At 45.8% G+C, this 17,276-nt stretch overlaps 1 protein-coding gene across 6 annotated transcripts in view; it reads left to right on the forward strand.

The window, feature by feature from the left end:
• Window positions 1–17,276, forward strand: part of cers6 (ceramide synthase 6) — a 384,111-nt gene that overhangs the window by 209,857 nt on the left and 156,978 nt on the right. For all 6 annotated transcript variants that reach the window (XR_015078198.1, XM_085986468.1, XM_085986467.1 and 3 more), the window contains one exon: window positions 9,854–9,911. Coding sequence is in view for 5 of the 6 variants with exons in the window: in XM_085986468.1 (XP_085842594.1) it covers window positions 9,854–9,911 (58 nt within the window). In the remaining variant the exon portion in view is untranslated. The remainder of the gene's footprint in view (window positions 1–9,853; window positions 9,912–17,276) is intronic.

A 17,276-nucleotide genomic window follows, 5' to 3' on the forward strand; every position in this document is an offset into this window, starting at 1 on the left:
GTGAAAGGAATGGCTTGGTTATTGTAGGGATGCTTTATGGTGTTGGTGTGGGGTGGTGCCAACCTGGCGCATCATGTGGCAGCCAGGGTACACAGCGTAAAGTTAAGTAAATCTGACCATGATGAGGCCATTCCTGGCCTCCCGGGCAGCAATGTGCTTGGTTGCTGATGCCTTGTGTCCTGTGCAGCATCAGATGATTGTGGAGAAGGTTGGTGTTGTTGTTGGTGCTACTGGTGTGCCAAGTGCTGCTGGTGTTTGGGCTCATTGTGGCCCGATTCTGAGGACCAAGCTGAGATTGTATAAACGGCACCCATGCCAATGGAATAATAGATGGTAGGTGAAATACAGATGACAGACGCGATCTGCCAATGGTGAGAGAGGTAATGAGGTGAGATTGGATGGAGACTTTGGTGGAAACACTTGCAGCCTGCTGATTCTGTTCTGTAAATGCAGCGAGGAGCAGCTTGTGACTGAGGAAAGTGATGATCTGTCAGGTGGGAGCTTTTACTGTACATTTGAAGCTGTCAAGGAATCAGCTGGAGCAATGGCCACTGAACTCCAGCCTCAGGTTAACAGACGTGGTCCCTGAACAGCGTGGCTCCCATGGCCATGAAGTTAAAGTTAAAAAGTAAGTTAAGAAAGCCTGTTATGTGTCTGTTAATTAGACTATAATGAATTTAATTGGGTCGCCCGCCGCTTCCTGTCGGGTCTGCAAAGTGGTGACAGACGCGCCATTGGGAAAGGCGCGTTGCGGCGGGATGACAGCAGGTTCCCGACCCCGCTGTCAATAAAAAACACTTTCCCACCCGACCCACCACCGATCCTGCCCGCTGACACCCTGGAAAATTCCAGCCACTGTATTTGCTAGGCTAATGGTATATGATAGGTCATTCACTTGTTGCAAAGGTATCACGATGTCAAAGGAGGACAAAGTCACTCCCTTTTGTTAATCTAACTCAAAAAGAAGTAATCCAGGTAAAACTGTAACCTTTTCCTCTGCATCACTCTATTTGCCCACTGACAGTTGGTGTTATATATTTTTTTCTCATGTTGCATTACCATAACCTCAAGTTTTATCCTGACTGACATTACTTGTCAAAATCACTTTGCAACCGGTGTGCTCATTTTTAATACCATAAAGTATACCACCTTTCCTCATTTCCTACCTTCTATTTATTTCTGCTTTTCTCATTCTTTCTTGAATCTATCTTGCAATGATTTATCATATACATTTTTATCCTGTAATGTTGACAATTCTCACCAACAGTAATGTAGGTGAATTTGTTCTATAAGACTTAAAATGTGAAGAGAAACAAGGGAGACATTTGCTGGAACTTGCAACTTCAGTGGGGTGGGGGTCGTACAATGAGCGATATCGGATCAGGCGTCCGTTATACACCCCCACCCAATTTTCCTTTCCATTGACTTCAGTCTGATCTGATATCGCCCGTTTCATGTCCCCACCAAAGCTGGAAGTTCCAGCCATTCAACAACAACAACAACAACTTGTTTTTATATAGCACCTTTAACGTAGTAAAACGTCCCAAGGCGCTTCCTTCTTCTTAGGCAGTCCCTCGGAACCAAGGATGACTTGCTTCCACATTAAAAATGAGTTCGCAGGTGACTGATGAGTCCAATGCGAGACCTACAGCCTCTGTCACAGGTGGGGCAGACGGTGGTTGAAGGGGTGGGTGGGTGGGGTGATTGGGTTGACGTGCGCTCCTTGAGCTGCTTGCGCTTGGCTTCCGCTTGCTCCCGGCGAAGAGACTCGAGGTGTTCGGCGCCTTCTCGGATGCTTCTTCTCCACTTTGTGCGGTCTTGGGCCAGGGATTCCCAGGTGTCAGTGGGGATGTTGCACTTTTTCAAGGAGGCTTTGAGGGTGTCCTTGAAGCATTTCCTCTGCCCACCTGGGGCTCTCTTGCCATGCCGGAGCTCCGAGTAGAGCGCTTGTTTTGGGAGTCTCGTATCGGGCATGCGGACGATGTGACCCGTCCATCGGAGCTGATCGAGCGTGGTCAAAGCTTCGATGCTGGGGATATTGGCCTGAGCGAGAACACTGACATTGGTGCACCTATCCTGCCAATGAATTTGCAGGATCTTGCAGAGGCAGCGTTGGTGGTACCTCTCCAGTGCTTTGAGGTGCCTGCTGTACATGGCCCATGTCTCTGAGGCATACAGGAGGGCGGGCATCACTGCTGCTCTGTAGACCATGAGCTTAGTGCTGGGTTTGAGGTCCTGGTCTTCAAACACTCTCTTCCTCAGGCGATTGAAGGCTGCACTGGCACACTGAAGGCGATGTTGGACTTCGTCATCGACGTCTGCCCTTTTTGACAGTAGGCTCCCAAGGTATGGAAAGTGGTCCACGTTGTCCAAGGCCTTGTCGTGGATTTTGATAATCGGGGGGCAGTACTGTGTGGCGGGGGCAGGTTGGTAGAGGACCTTTGTCTTACGGATGTTTAGTGTAAGGCCCATGCTCTCGTATGCTTCGGTGAAGGTGTTGACGATGGTTTGGAGTTCGACCTCCGAGTGAGCGCAGATGCAAGCATCGTCTGCATACTGTAATTCAACAACAGAGGATGGGACGACCTTGGATCTGGACTGGAGGCGATGGAGGTTGAACAGTTTCCTGTTTGTTCTGTAAATTATCTCCACTACAGCAGGGAGCTTACTGAGGGTGAGTTGGAGCATTGCAGCAAGGAAGATCGAGAAGAGCGTTGGTGCGATGACACAGCCTTGCTTGACCCCAGTTCGTACATGAATTGGGTCAGGATCACGGCTTGCATGCTGTCGTGAAGCAGGCGGAAGATGGTGACAAACTTCTGAGGGCAGCCGAATTTGAGGAGGACACTCCATAATCCCTCATGGTTGACAGTGTCAAAGGCCTTTGTGAGATCAAAGAAGGCCATCTACAGCGGTTGGTGCTGTTCCCTGCATTTCTCTTGTAATTGGAGCCTTATCAAGCAAAATTTGACACCGAGCCACATAATTAGGGCAGATGATCAAAAGCTTGATCAAAGTGGTAGGTTTTAAGGAGTGTCTTAAAGGAGGAAAGAGAGGCGGAGAGGTTTAAGGAGGGAATTCCAGAGCTTAGGGCCTTGGCAGCTGAAGGCACGGCTACCAATGATGGAGCAATTAAAATCGGGGATGATCAAGAGGCCAGAATTAGAGGAGTGCAGATATCTCTGAGGGTTGTGGGGCTGGAGAAGATTATAGAGATAGGGAGGTGTTTGAAAACAAGTTGAGAATTTTGAGAATTTTAAAATCGAGGCTTTGCTAAAAAATACTCTGCTTTTCTATTTTTCCTACCAAAGTGGATACATTCACATTTCCCCACATTATATTCCATTTGCCATGTTCTTGCCCACTCACTTAGCCTGTCTATATCCCCTTGAAGCCTCCATGCATCCTCCTCACAACTTACATTCCCATACAGCTTTGTATCCTCAGCAAATTTGGATATATTACATTTGATCCCCTCATCCAAAGCACTGATGTAGATTGTGAATAGACGAGGCCCAAGCACTGATCCTTGCGGTACCCCACTAGTTACAACCTGCCAATCCAAAAATGACCCGTTTATTCCTACTCTCTGTTTTCTGTTCGTTAACCAATCCTCAATCCATGCTAGTATATTACCCTCAATCCCATGAGCCCTAATTTTGTTTAATAACCTCTTGTGTGGCACCTTATCGAATGCCTTCTGAAAATCCAAATACACCACATCCACTGGTTCCCCCTTATCTATTCTATATAACTATGGCACCTTATTCTACAATTAATTGTGGCTCAGTGCGTAGCACACTTGCCTCTGAGTCAGAAAGTTGTGGGTTCGAAGTCCCACTCCAGGGACTTGAACACATCAAATCTAGGCTGACACTCCAGTGCAGTGCTGATACAGTGCTGCACTGTCAGAGGTGCCGTCTTTTGGATGAGATGTTAAACTGAGGCCCTGTCTGCTCTCTCAGGTGGATGTAAAAGATCCCGTGGCACTATTTCGAAGAAGAGCAGGGGGAGTTATCCCTGGTGTCCTGGCCAATACTTATCCCTCAGTCAACGTAACAAAAACAGTTTACCTGGTCATTATCACATTGCTCATTGCTGTTTGTGGGAGCTTGCTGTGTGCAAATTGGCTGCCACGTTTCCCACATTACAACAGTGACTACACTCCAAAAGTACTGAATTGGCTGTAAAGCGCTTTGAGACATCCGGTGGTCGTGAAAAGTGCTATATAAATGTAAGTTTTTCTTTACTTTTATACTATATTTGGATCTCAAAGTACCTCACATGTACCCAATTGTTCTGTTACCAGACTTATTGCTTGCAGACATATTTAGGCTTGTGCTCCTAGTAAGAGTGTGATTTGATTACAAAATAGGTCCTAAGTAGAGAAACAAACATTAGATACTCCTGTGAAATAATGACACTTGTCTTAATTGTCTCCTTTGAAAAAGTTAAATAGCTTGGCATTTAATTGCAAACTGTACTTGTTATAAATGATTATATCTGGGAATGAGAAACCATGCTGAGTTGTCCAAGGGAGACGTACTGATTAGCATCAGCTTCAATCTGCTTTTCATTGAGATAATGCTTTATATAATGGAAAATTGTACTTCCTCGGGTTAATTTAAGGGTTGTCCTTGGAGATTTATAATGTCTTACACCAAAGGGTTTCCTCACATCTTACATGCTTTGGTCTCCGAATATGTTTCTACGTTCTGTGCTCCTGCCAGTAAAATCTTTTTTACAATATGACTGTGGTTGCATCTGTTTTTGTAAGTTTGTTTATAAACTATACATAGAAGCACAAGATTCATAATACGATAATGTGGTTTCCTGCCTACTTGCTGAACATCACCAATTTTGAAGTAAAAATATAAAGTTAATTCAAAATTGAAATTCCTTTACTTGAACAAGTTACATTTGAAACCCTCATGCATGCCTTTGTTACCTCCAGATCCAACTATTCCAATGCTCTCCGAGCCGGCCTTCCACCTACCACCCTCCGTAAACTTGAGCTCATCCAAAACTCTTCTGCCCGTTTCCTAACTCGCATCAAGTCCCGCACACCCATCACCCCTGTGTTTGCTGACCTGCATTGGCTCCCGCTCCAGCAATGCCCCGATTTTAAAATTCTCATCCTTGTATTCAAATCCCTCCGTGGTCTCGCCTCACCCTACCTCTGTAACCTCCTCCAGCCCTGCAACCCTCCGAGATCTCTGTGCTGCTCCAATTCTGGCCTCTTATGCATGTGATTTTAATCACTCCACTATTGGTGGCCGTGCCTTCAGCTGCCAAGGCCCTAAGCTCTGGAACTCTTTCCCTAAACCTCTCCACCTCTCTATCTCTCTCTCCTCCTTTATGTTGCTCCTTAAAATCTACCTATTTGACCAAGCTTTTGATCACAGGTCCTGATATTTCTTTACGTGGCTCGGTGTCAAATTCTGTCTGATGACACTTTTGTGAAACCTCTTGGGACATTTTACTACATTAAAGTCGCTATATAAATACAAGTTGTTGCTGAACAAAAACTGTAGGTCTTGCTTGGACAACTCAACATAGTTAGTATTTCTCTAATATCAGAATCATAGTCCATGCTCTTCTTTACAGATCACTGCTAAACTTGCATTAGAAATATCTTTCTAAATCCAATACAGTTTCACTTTTTCTATTTTAGCCACACTTAGCAGTGCAGGTGGCTTGAAAATCCAGATAATTTAGGACAAAAAAAGACTGAACCGAGTAAGGGGAAATTGAGCTTTAAATGATTTCAAATACACATTTACTTCTCCTCGAATAGCTGAATTTCTGGCGTGGCATTGTACTTTTTCTGTCAGATATTTAATTTTAAGAACTTTGCAATTAGCTGTTGCTGAGACAAAATTGCACAGTACTGTATTATTGATTTTAAAACAGAGCTTTTTGTTAAAAATTGCTCATAGCTTCCCTTAACTGAAATTAATATAAAATCTCCCAGTTATATACCACTTTTTGTATGGCTTTCACAGACATTAGTTCAGATAGTGTCTACTGTGCATAGATAATGTACACAAAGGCATCGGTGGAAGCCCTGATATGGAGGATATAGGTGTCCTGTGTATGTACTGGATAACTAATTACAAATAGTTGTGATTTTGTTTAATGTCTCCATTGGAGATTTGTTCATGTATTAAACTTTGGCTCAATTAGCAACAATATACATTTAGCTGGTGGCATAACAAACCTACGCAGAGAAGGGAATACTATGATAACAGAAAATGCTGGAAGCACTCAGCAGATCAGGCAGCATCTGTGGAGAGAGAAACAGAGAAACAGCTATGGTAACTTAACAGCATATATTCAAAGATTGCAAAAAATTAATTGTAATCTTCTAAGAGAAAATAATACATAGTTATCAAATTCACTATAATTTTAGCAGGTAGCTTTGGTGAACTTTTTACTTTGAATATAAAGCATTTTTTTTCTGTTAAGTGGCATAGTTACAGGGTACGACCATGGAGAACTGAAACACGGACTGATATCTCATAAACTGACTCCACTGCTTATCACAAATGTTGAAAGACTTGGAGAAATTATACTGGGGTGCTAATGGACAACTGATTTCATGGAGCTTAAAGGATGCTGCATGGTTGAACAACTCATGGCAAAGTCTTTGTTTAAACTTTTGCAAACAAGCCTACCGAACTCAGAATTCTCTCCCCATGCCCTTGCCAGGACTGACCCCGGCTGCTCTATCTCCACCTGCTGCTTGCAAACGGCAGTGTGGGGTTGGGGCCCAGGTCCCCAGCGGATAGGGTTGCCAACTCTGGTTGGCGTTAATCCTGGAGGCTTGATCACATGGCATCTGGTCACGTGGCATCTGCGAATGTATGTACCTTATTTGAGCATCTTTGCTTGTAGTTTCACCCCATCAGTTGTTGTGAAGTATCGCGAACTAGGAGGCCACATGTAAGCAGGTGAAAAAAGGAAACCAAGGGCGAGGAACAGCAAAAGCCAAGGACGTGTGAATGGGAAACTGAGGGTGGGGAGGAGGGGAAACCGAGGGTCGGGAGGAGGGGAAACCGAGGGTGGGGTGGAGGGGAAACCGAGGGTGGCGAGGAGGAGAAACCGAGGGTGGGGTGGATGGGAAACCGAGGGTGGGGAGGAGGGGAAACCGAGGGTCGGGAGGAGGGGAAACCGAGGGTGGGGAGGAGGAGAAACCGAGGGTGGGGAGGAGGAGAAACCGAGGGTGGGGTGGAGGGGAAACTGAGGGTGGGGAGGAGGGGAAACCGAGGGTGGGTAGGAGGAGAAACCGAGGGTGGGGTGGAGGGGAAACCAAGGGTGGGGAGGAGGGGAAACCGAGGGTGGGGAGGAGGGGAAACCGAGGGTCGGGAGGAGGGGAAGCCGAGGGTGGGGTGGAGGGGAAACCGAGGGTGGGGAGGAGGAGAAACCGAGGGTGGGGTGGAGGGGAAACCGAGGGTGGGGAGGAGGGGAAACCGAGGGTCGGGAGGAGGGGAAACCGAGGGTGGGGAGGAGGAGAAACCGAGGGTGGGGAAGAGGGGAAACCGAGGGTGGGGTGGAGGGGAAACCGAGGGTGGGGTGGAGGTGAAACTGAGGGTGGGGAGGAGGGGAAACCGAGGGTGGGGAGGAGGGGAAACCGAGGGTGGGGTGGAGGGGAAACCGAGGGTGGGGTGGAGGTGAAACTGAGGGTGGGGTGGAGGGGAAACCGAGGGTGGGGAGGAGGGGAAACTGCGGGTGGGGAGGCAGTGAAACCGAGGGTGGGGAGGCAGTGAAACCGAGGGTGGGGAGGAGGGGAAACCGAGGGTGGGGAAAAGGGGAAACTGAGGGTGGGGAGGAGGGGAAACCGAGGGTGGGGAAAAGGGGAAACCGAGGGTGGGGAGGAGGGGAAACCGAGGGTGGGGTGGAGGGGAAACTGAGGGTGGGGAGGAGGGGAAACTGAGGGTGGGGTGGAGGGGAAACTGAGGGCGGGGAGGAGGTAAAACCGAGGGTGGGGTGGAGGGGAAACCGAGGGTGGGGAGGAGGGGAAACCAAGGGTGGGGAGGAGGGGAAACCGAGGGTGGGGAAAAGGGGAAACCGAGGGTGGGGAGGAGGTGAAACCGAGGGTGGGGTGGAGGGGAAACCGAGGGTGGGGAGGAGGTGAAACCGAGGGTGGGGTGGAGGGGAAACCGAGGGTGGGGAGGAGGGGAAACCGAGGGTGGGGAGGAGGGGAAACCAAGGATGGGGAGGAGGGGAAACCGAGGGTGGGGTAAAGGGAAAACCGAGGGTGAGGAGGAGGGGAAACCGAGGGTGGGGAAAGGGGGAAACCGAGGGTGGGGAGGAGGAGAAACCGAGGGTGGGGAGGAAGGGAAACCGAGGGTGGGGAAAGGGGGAAACCGAGGGTGGGGAGGAGGAGAAACCGAGGGTGGGGAGGAGGAGAAACCGAGGGTGGGGAGAAGGAGAAACCGAGGGTGGGGAGGAGGGGAAACCGAGGGTGGGGAAAAGGGGAAATCTCCCCACCCCAAGCCCCAATCTCCTGCCCCCTAGCCCTGCACATCTCCCCGCTCCATCTCACCATGGTTCAACTTGTGTTTCTCTCCCCACTCCAGTCGGTCCTGTGTCTGGTCACTCCTAAGCGAAGGCTGTAGCCATGAGGGATGGGGGGTTGGGTGGGTGACGTCACCATGCCCTCCTTTCAATCTTCAGGGTCTTTCTGCTCCTTTAAGCTTCCTTGCTGCCTCTCCTGGTGCTGCAGTTGCATTCCTGCTGTAGCACTGCCAGTTTTCTCTGCCTTTGCACTGGCATGCTCTTTCTCGACAGCAGGAATCCTGCTGGGAGATGACCGTGTACATGTAATGAGCCCTGACCCAGGAAAATAGGTTAGGGCTGAGATGGATACAGAAGGGCATCCGGATGTCCCATCCTACCAGAACTTCACCCGAAAGAGGAAAATCTGCCGCCTCCCCCATAGACTCCCAACATGAATTTTAAGTACTTTCATTACTCCGCACAATATGTAGGTGCCTCTACTTGAATTTAATTGAAGTACATCATTGCATTTTATTTTGTTTGGATGCATATGTAGCACAGGAATTTTTACTGCATAGAGAAAGATTAATTGGGAGTGTGTGACTAGACTGTAACTAATTCCAGGGACCTGGAAGAGTTCATGAATTATGAAAACAACGCCACTGTAGTTCATGACTGTCATCTGACCCTCAGAACATGCTGCTGCCTCAATTTAACCATAAATGTTTTTTTCTCTGTTCCAGTTTAGCTATTTAAAACAATATCTTCCCACTGCCAGCTGCCAACATCACGTTGTCAAGTTAAGCTATATGCCTTTGTATCACATGACAGGCTGAGATTTGTTTCCGAACAAATTCATGCTGCTAGGAAAAGGACTGTAGTAGCATTAGCTGACGAGTTTTTATTTAACTGATAATAATATACCTCTTATTTTGATGTTTAGATTACTGTATGTATTAGAAAAGCTGGAGCTGCCAAGAAATAGCAAAACTTGTACGGTGAGGGCAGGAGGATTCCAATGTCAATACCGTGTAGCTGCAACTAGAACTCAGACCAATGCTCGACCACTAGCATTACAAGGACCTCTACTGTGCACTGTTCATTATCACGCAACAACTAATAAAACCAAGCTTGATACTCTTGACATATATTTACACAAAATTTATGCCTGTTCCCATCTAAATATAGGACCCTTTTTCAGATTTGTTCTGGAGCAAATCTTGAGCTTCATAACTGTTTTAAGTTGTTCCTGTTTTTCTAAGGTTACTGTTCCTGATTTTGTAAGTCTCTGATATAAATTGCAACGAGTAACTGCTTCCTTATGATTGTTTGAATTTCTCTTCCTCTGCAGGTGGAAGGTTACATTTTACCTTTACATATTTTCCTACGGTGTAAGGTTCCTGAAGAAGGTAAGGCTTCAGCATGTTGAAACATGTTGGGATATTTTTTATTCTATTCACTAATTTTAATGATAAAGTTGATGCAAGCATAACGCGGAGAACACAGCTTTATGCTCATATCTACTTACTGTTTAAAATGTATGAAGGGAGGAGAATATACACCTTTGTGGTATGTGAATAACACTCAGAAACCAGCCTGAAGATGAATGCTTCATTGTCATTGTATCCAAGCTGCTGCTTGTCTTCAGAATGTTAACAAACTTTAACAGTGGGGCTATATGCTAATGAGATGTTGAGCAGACATTCTAACTATGGATAGTGCAGAGAAAAAAATAACAGTCTGACAGTCTACGATTTAAATCACTAAAAATAGGACCAGCGTAATGGCCACATAGAAGTAAATTATAATGATCTACTTGATATCCATATGATCTTGGATTTTTTGTGTAGTAAAAGTCCTTCTGCAATTCTGACTGTAATTCTAAGATCAATTTTTGCAGATGTTTCCTGAACTTATGTGACAGTTGTGTGCATTTTGAAAAGGCAGCTTTAAAACTGCAAGTCATAGCCCTGAAATCTACAAGCAGTGAAAGAAACGCCCATTTCCCACAGAAGCATGGGTGAGATCAGTAATCAGTGGTGTAATCATGCAGTTATCATTGGCTACTTGTAGCTTTAAGTTTTCATGATTACAACTAAGTGTGTGAAATATGGTGGGAACCATTTTATATTTGTACTGGTGGTTAGGTTGTAATTAGCTGGGTGGTAACTTGGCGCAAAGGCACAAATGTATTGTGCAATTAAATATTAGGCTGAATAGTTGAATAGTTATAAAGTTCAGTAAGGAGAGCTATTATTGTGTCATATTTTGATTATGAAGGAGACCAAGCTGATATTCTCCCACAGCCATGGAGCAGTGCGTTGACACCCACCTGAATGGTCATTAAATTCTTCACTAAATGAAATAATATTTCTTTATACTAGTGGAGCGCCTGTTTTTTTTCTGGAGCTCCTGTGATGCTACTTGCAGTGACTTGGGGGATGTTGTTTCTAAATAAACAATGAATGAGTCAAGAGAACAATTTTGAAGTGGGCAGTCACAGATTAAATGCCTGTTAACACGATGGAGCTGTTTTTTTTAATGTCATAATTAAATTCAGGTAACCTGAAGAGGATTTGCACAGGCATAGATATGATTTTTGAAAGAGTTTTCTTTTATATTTTGAAATGTTACTGGTTCAGTTTGTGAACAATAAAAATTTGTAGGGCCAATTTTACAAAACCATGCTTCCAGCGGGGAGTCGTGTCTACTGGAAGCACATATTGAGAAATCGAGGAGTTCTCCTGTGAATTCCTGATATCAGCTCCAGTGGGGTAACGCACACAATCATAAAATCAATCCTTATTTGTTCAAGCTGAGCTCAGTGCTAATCCCTATTCTTCTTTAAGTAAAGGAACTACCAATGAGAGACGTGAGATTTACAGAGGAGGTATGTGTCTTTAATAGGATTAATTACCCATATGTCTTAGCAGATAAAATATGCATCATGGAAACCCAATTAGCCTAGATAAATAAGTGCTTTGACTGGAAGAATCAGAAACTGCTGACAATGATTCTCAGTAATTGAATGTGTGAAGGAAGTTAGTAATGTAGTAAAATGGATGAGTTCATCACTAAGGTTTCAGTCCCTTTTAGAAATACAGTACTCTAAATTAAGCTGAATTGAAATTTCCAGTCAGTGACTTACAATCTGTTGCCATTTAGTGACAAAACATTAAGGAGTATATCAATGCTAATTTCCTCTTTCAAAAAATGCTACTGAATTCAATTTGAAAGCCAATTTAAAATCGTCACAAAAGGTATGACAGGTCATTAGAATGTAGAATTCTTTGCCACAAACCTTTGCTGAAGTGTCAAGAGCAAGGAATATATAATAAAGGGTATGGAAAGCAAGCAGGAGAGCAGGATTAGACGATGTGGCTCATGTAGAGAAAGACACTGGCACAGCCTTGAATGTCAGATGGCCTGTCTCTGTGCTGCAACATTCCAAGATTCTATAGGGCCAGTTGTCCTGGGCCCCATCTGCCTGGGAGCTAAGCAGGAGCAGCACACCTGCAATACACTTGCCTAGCGCCAGCAGTAGGGTCTAGAAATTCAGAGGCAACTGCAGGCCACAGTGCTAGCTTTCTCTAAGTGCTCTTGAACTGGAACATTCAGCAAACGTTTCAATTGGAAATAGAGGTGGGAATGCACCCTCTAATCTCATTTACAATGCTCCATCTGGCATGTGCCTTTCGCAGGCGCAAGCCAGGCTGTGCCTCCACAGGATTGCCCCAGAAATCGCAGGGCAGCATTAAATGGCAGAGACGCGGCGCTGGGTCTCCACGCATTTCTTGGGCTGTGCCTGCAAAATGCTCAGTCAGGCAAATAGGCCAGGGAAATCAGTCCTTGTGACGCTAAGCAGTCATTATTTGTGTATTCTTTAATGGTTTCCCACTAAGTGGTGACAGATTTCAACTTTGTTTGCTAAAGTAATGTTCACTGGGATATTCTGTTTCATTTTGTATGTTACCTTCTTTTATCCTGTGCTTTAAATCAACCAAAGATTTACTGTAAAGTGTCAGCTGAATCTGGACTCGCCAGCCTTGAAATTTCCAAATTAGTGCCTTTGTGGGGCCTGGTTTTTTTGATGGAGCCCGAGTACGTCAGGGTTCCACCGCAGCAGCGCCCCGGGACAAATTCCATGATGTTTTAGGATGTGCTAGTTAAGAGGTTGGACTCCCAGTGGCAACCATGTGCACATAGCAGAATTAGGGTGGGATGATGTCATCCATCCTAAATTCCTTTACTTCTACCTTTCCACCCGCTCCTCAGAAGGTGCGCCACTATTTAAAAGGCATAGTTTTCTAGAACTTATTCACCAAGGCAGTAGTATTTGGTTAAACTAAGAGGGGGAAAAAGTTGTTAGCAACCATTTTGGGACCCTACCTGGACCCAGGAGAGCCGGGCTGCCAGATCGCGGCACGGACCCCATGTTTAAAGATACAACGGGCCACAAAAAGTAAGTCAGCCGAATTTGTTTTCCCCGCCCGCCACCGCCCCTTTAGTTAGTGCCCCACGAGCCTCCTGCCGCTCTGTTCCCAGCCCCTGAATTAATCGCTGACATCGCCCAGTGCAGATTCAGGGGGCACGGGCCAATTTTGCAGGCGGGGCAAAAACGCCGCGCTGTGCACGGTGATGACGTTGTCATCGTCTGCACAGCGGAGTGGGGTGCTATTGGTTACCACCGCCGTTAAACTGCTGAATTTAGCGGGAATCATTAGTGGCGTCGTGCCCGGGTGAAAAATCATTAGGGCCTCCCGGGGGCACTAACGGGAGTCGTAAATGCACCAAATTTCTAGCCCAGATTGCTTGTGCGGACTTTTGCCCATATCTGCAGCTATTAGAATAATGTTTCTACTGTTATACTCAAGAAACCTTCCCCTATATTCTGCATTACCCTTGGAAAGCATATTATATTTCAAAAGAATGACTGAACTAGTATCTGAGGACTGCACAATGGACTTCCCCTTGAGAATCCTATTTTACATGGTGTATATATGCTGGAGGAAGAGAGGTAAAAGGCTGTAGGGGAAGCCAGATTAATCAAGCAGCACCAGAGGAGAGCCAGATCATCTAGGCAGAGCCCATCCAGTAGGATGTAGAGACCCAGGCGCACTTTCCGAGACCTTTCCCAGAAACTCTGCCTCGGGAGGCTAGACTTCAATCATGAAGCTTCGGAGCAGCTCTGTTCACTGCTGAGCCAGATCTGCAACCAAATTACACAGCACACACACAGACTGTGGCAGAGAAAGTGATCACAGCTTTTAACTTTTATGCCACAAGCTCATCCCAGGGGACTTTGTCAGATCAGCCAATATGTTGTGCTCTCCTCTATAAAGCAAGTCACCAAAGCTTTGTTTGCCGGAGCATCTTAGTTTATACAATTCTATAGAGCTCCCAGACAGATGGCGGGTAACTGCTGGATTCTCACACCTCGAGTACTGTGTACAGTTTTGGTCGCCTCATCTGAGGAAGGATGTTCTTGCCATGGAGGGGGTGCAGCGGCGATTCACCAGGCTGATACCAGGAATGGCGGGAATGACCTATGAGGAGAGACTATGTAGTTTAGGGATGTACACACTGGAGTTTAGAAGATTGAGAGGGGACCTCATAGAAGTGTATAAAATTCTGACAGGTCTAGACAGACTGGATGCAGAAGGAATGTTTCCCTTGGCGGGTGAGAACAGAACTAGAGGACATAATTTAAGGATAAGGGCTAAACCATTTAGGACAGAGATGAGGGGGAATTTCTTCACTCAGAGAGTGGTGAACCTGTGGAACTCATTGCCACAGAGGGCAGTGTACGCCAGCTCATTAAATATATTTAAGAGGGAATTAGATATATTTCTACGGGCAAAAGGGGTTAAGGGTTACGGAGAGAAGGCGGGGACGGGATACTGAATTAAAGGATCAGCCATGATCTCATTAAATGGCGGAGCAGGCACGAAGGGCCGAATGGCCTACTCCTGCTCCTATCTTCTATGTATCTATCTATGTATCTATGTGGTGGCTATTAATTAGACCCATGTGGCATTGCGTACCCCAAATGTAAATAGACAGCTAAGAGACAAACTCATTTGGCACCGCTTCACATGTGAATAGAGCAGTATTACTTGAAAATCTCAGCCCACCAAAGATCTGCCTCCTCTCACTAAACTCTTCCTGATCTAAGTAATTCCTTGTTCCTCACAGCTAGCCATCGCATCCTCATCCTGAAACTCAACATCAGCACATTACCTGTTCCTGATTGTCATACAAGAGAACCAAATGCTCAGCAGTCCTTACGTCAAATTTTCCAGTGATTTATTGAAATTATTTACAAAAGCATTGCTCGGTTTTGTCACTGTGCACACCCCTTCTGACCATGCATGCTCTTCTTTGTCCTATTCTAATACTTCTTCTATGTGAAACCTGAGGGCCTAGGGTCTGAGATGTGGACAGTTGCTGCAAATTATTATCAGCCTCTTAGAATGGAGATGGCCCTTCTCTCGAGGCACCCAAGTCGTGGGATGGACACGGGGCAAGCTGACGCTTTGTCATGGGCTCCTTGGCAGCCTGGTCCTGCAAAGATGAAGGCATTTGTAGAGAGACAATAGATTGCTCCTTTGTGCTGCTGGCATGAGGAACAGCAGTCTCTGAGGTATGCACACTAGCTACGCCACTGGTACTGCGAACACGATTCTGGTTACCAGTGACCAGTGGGAGAATGGACTTTACGGAATCAGAAAGACCCATAAATCCTTGGGGGAAACTCAACCAAATATCCTTTAGTCTCTCCGAGACGCTGTCCTGTATACTTTGCAATCCAACCGGCCTCTCCTGACAGTCCCTCAAGACCTGCAGTATTTCATTCAGTGCCCCTAAATTGAGTTGACTGACTTGACTGGATCGCAAATGAGTGGGTCAAGCTTGCAGATGTTCCTGAAGCTGGCACTTTCTCCAGGCTGCCCTGCAATGAGGTGAAACCTCTCGGATGTTGGCGCACTGTAAGGCAGAGGACACCACTGCTATCCCAGTCCTCTGCCAGACATCTTGGAAGAGGCCACGCAGAACTTCCATATATGTCTGTTACTATCTTTCTCTACATGGCAGGCTCCCTGAGATCATCTTCCACTTTCTCTGCAGCAAGGAGCTGATTTGCCTTATGTGTCCCACTCCTTCCAATTGGCCCATGCTGCTGCAGGTGATGGCTTGTACGCCAACAATTTCATCCCTCCGTTCTCCAACTTGTAACAACAGCACTGAGAGAAGTTCAGTGCTCGCCTTTTCCTTCCTGTTGCAGCAGACACTTCAAGACCCTGCTCAGCTGTTTAACTTCACACAAGGCATTAAATATGGAAGTTCCCCACTTCCTTAATTTTTCACCCCTCCCCTCCCATCCAAGTGTATTTGGATTCCTGCTGTTGGGACTCTCACACAGGTCCAACCAGAATTACTACAATTAGCTAACCATGGAATTTCTGACAGGTCCAGTCTCCTTCGATTTTGCCAGGCATAAGTCTTGCCCTAAGACACTTATGCCACTGCACCAGGAACCCAAGAATATGTGGGCCTATAATCGCACACTGCTTTCTGTTATTTTTGTTCATGATATGGTTATGCTGCAGCTCTGCAGAGACCCTAAGTAGCTATATTACATTAATAATTTGTGTTGAGATGTTCAGTATGTACTGGCCGCACTAGACGTGCTCCTATCTAGTTATCCAGCAAGTTAAACGCTTATTCAAAATAATTCTTCGTGAAGCCGTTTGCTGTTTGAAGCCTTTACTTGAACAAATTTTTGTGAAACTGTAAACAAAGATAAAGTATGTTTTGTACATAAACTGAGTACTATACATTTGATATTACATAAGATATAAACATATTTACAACAGTAGAATAGACTAATTGTATAACTAACTAACATTTGGACTAACTTCTGTAACTATCAAATATTAACCTTTTATAAACATATTATTGTCAAAATACGACTGACAACGTTGCTATTATGCTAACAAACAAAGGTACTCACAGATATTGCGCTTGGCCTAACATATGAAATCAGATTACATTGGATTGTGAAACCCTTATGGAATCCTCCATTACTGCCAGGTTCTTCCTGGAATTCTACTTCCTGGGATTCTACTTCCTGGGTTACACAGGAAGAAAGGTACGAAGGTCAAATGACCTCTCACAGGAAGAAAGGTACGAAGGTCAAATGACCTCTCACAGGAAGAAAGGAACAAAGGTCAAATGACCTCACACAGGAAGAAAGGAACAAAGGTCAAATGACCTCACACAGGAAGAAAGGAACAAAGGTCAAATGACCTCTGCTTCATACAAACACACTGCTAACACATAACCACCACCAGAGGGTGCTATCTGCACATAAAATGTCCAGAATGTCACTGCAATACGATAGCTACCACCAGCGGGTGCTATCTGCATGTAAAATGTCCACATAATGTCCAGAACACTCCCCGTCTGGGGTCATTAACGACTCCACATAGTCCGAACTCTACTTGTCACTGGAGTCCTCTGGCGACAAAAGAAGAACTACCTCAGAGACGGTCCATCGGTGTCGATGATAGGATGCAGCTTCCGTAGACTGCTGTGAGGGGGTAGGTTGCGTTCTGCTACGCACAGTTCCAATCTGGGTATGGTGAGGTCTGGCTGGGCTGCCAACTTGCCTCTATCAAAGACAAAGCCGATTTTGCTTTGTCCTTCTTGAGTGGTGACCTTCAGATAAGCCACACTTGCAATGGCCTTAGCGGATGCATCTGCAAAGACAC

Source organism: Somniosus microcephalus, chromosome 4, assembly GCF_052327205.1.
Source record: "Somniosus microcephalus isolate GS21.2 chromosome 4, FLI_Smic_1.0, whole genome shotgun sequence".
NCBI classification, from domain to species: Eukaryota; Metazoa; Chordata; class Chondrichthyes; order Squaliformes; family Somniosidae; genus Somniosus; species Somniosus microcephalus.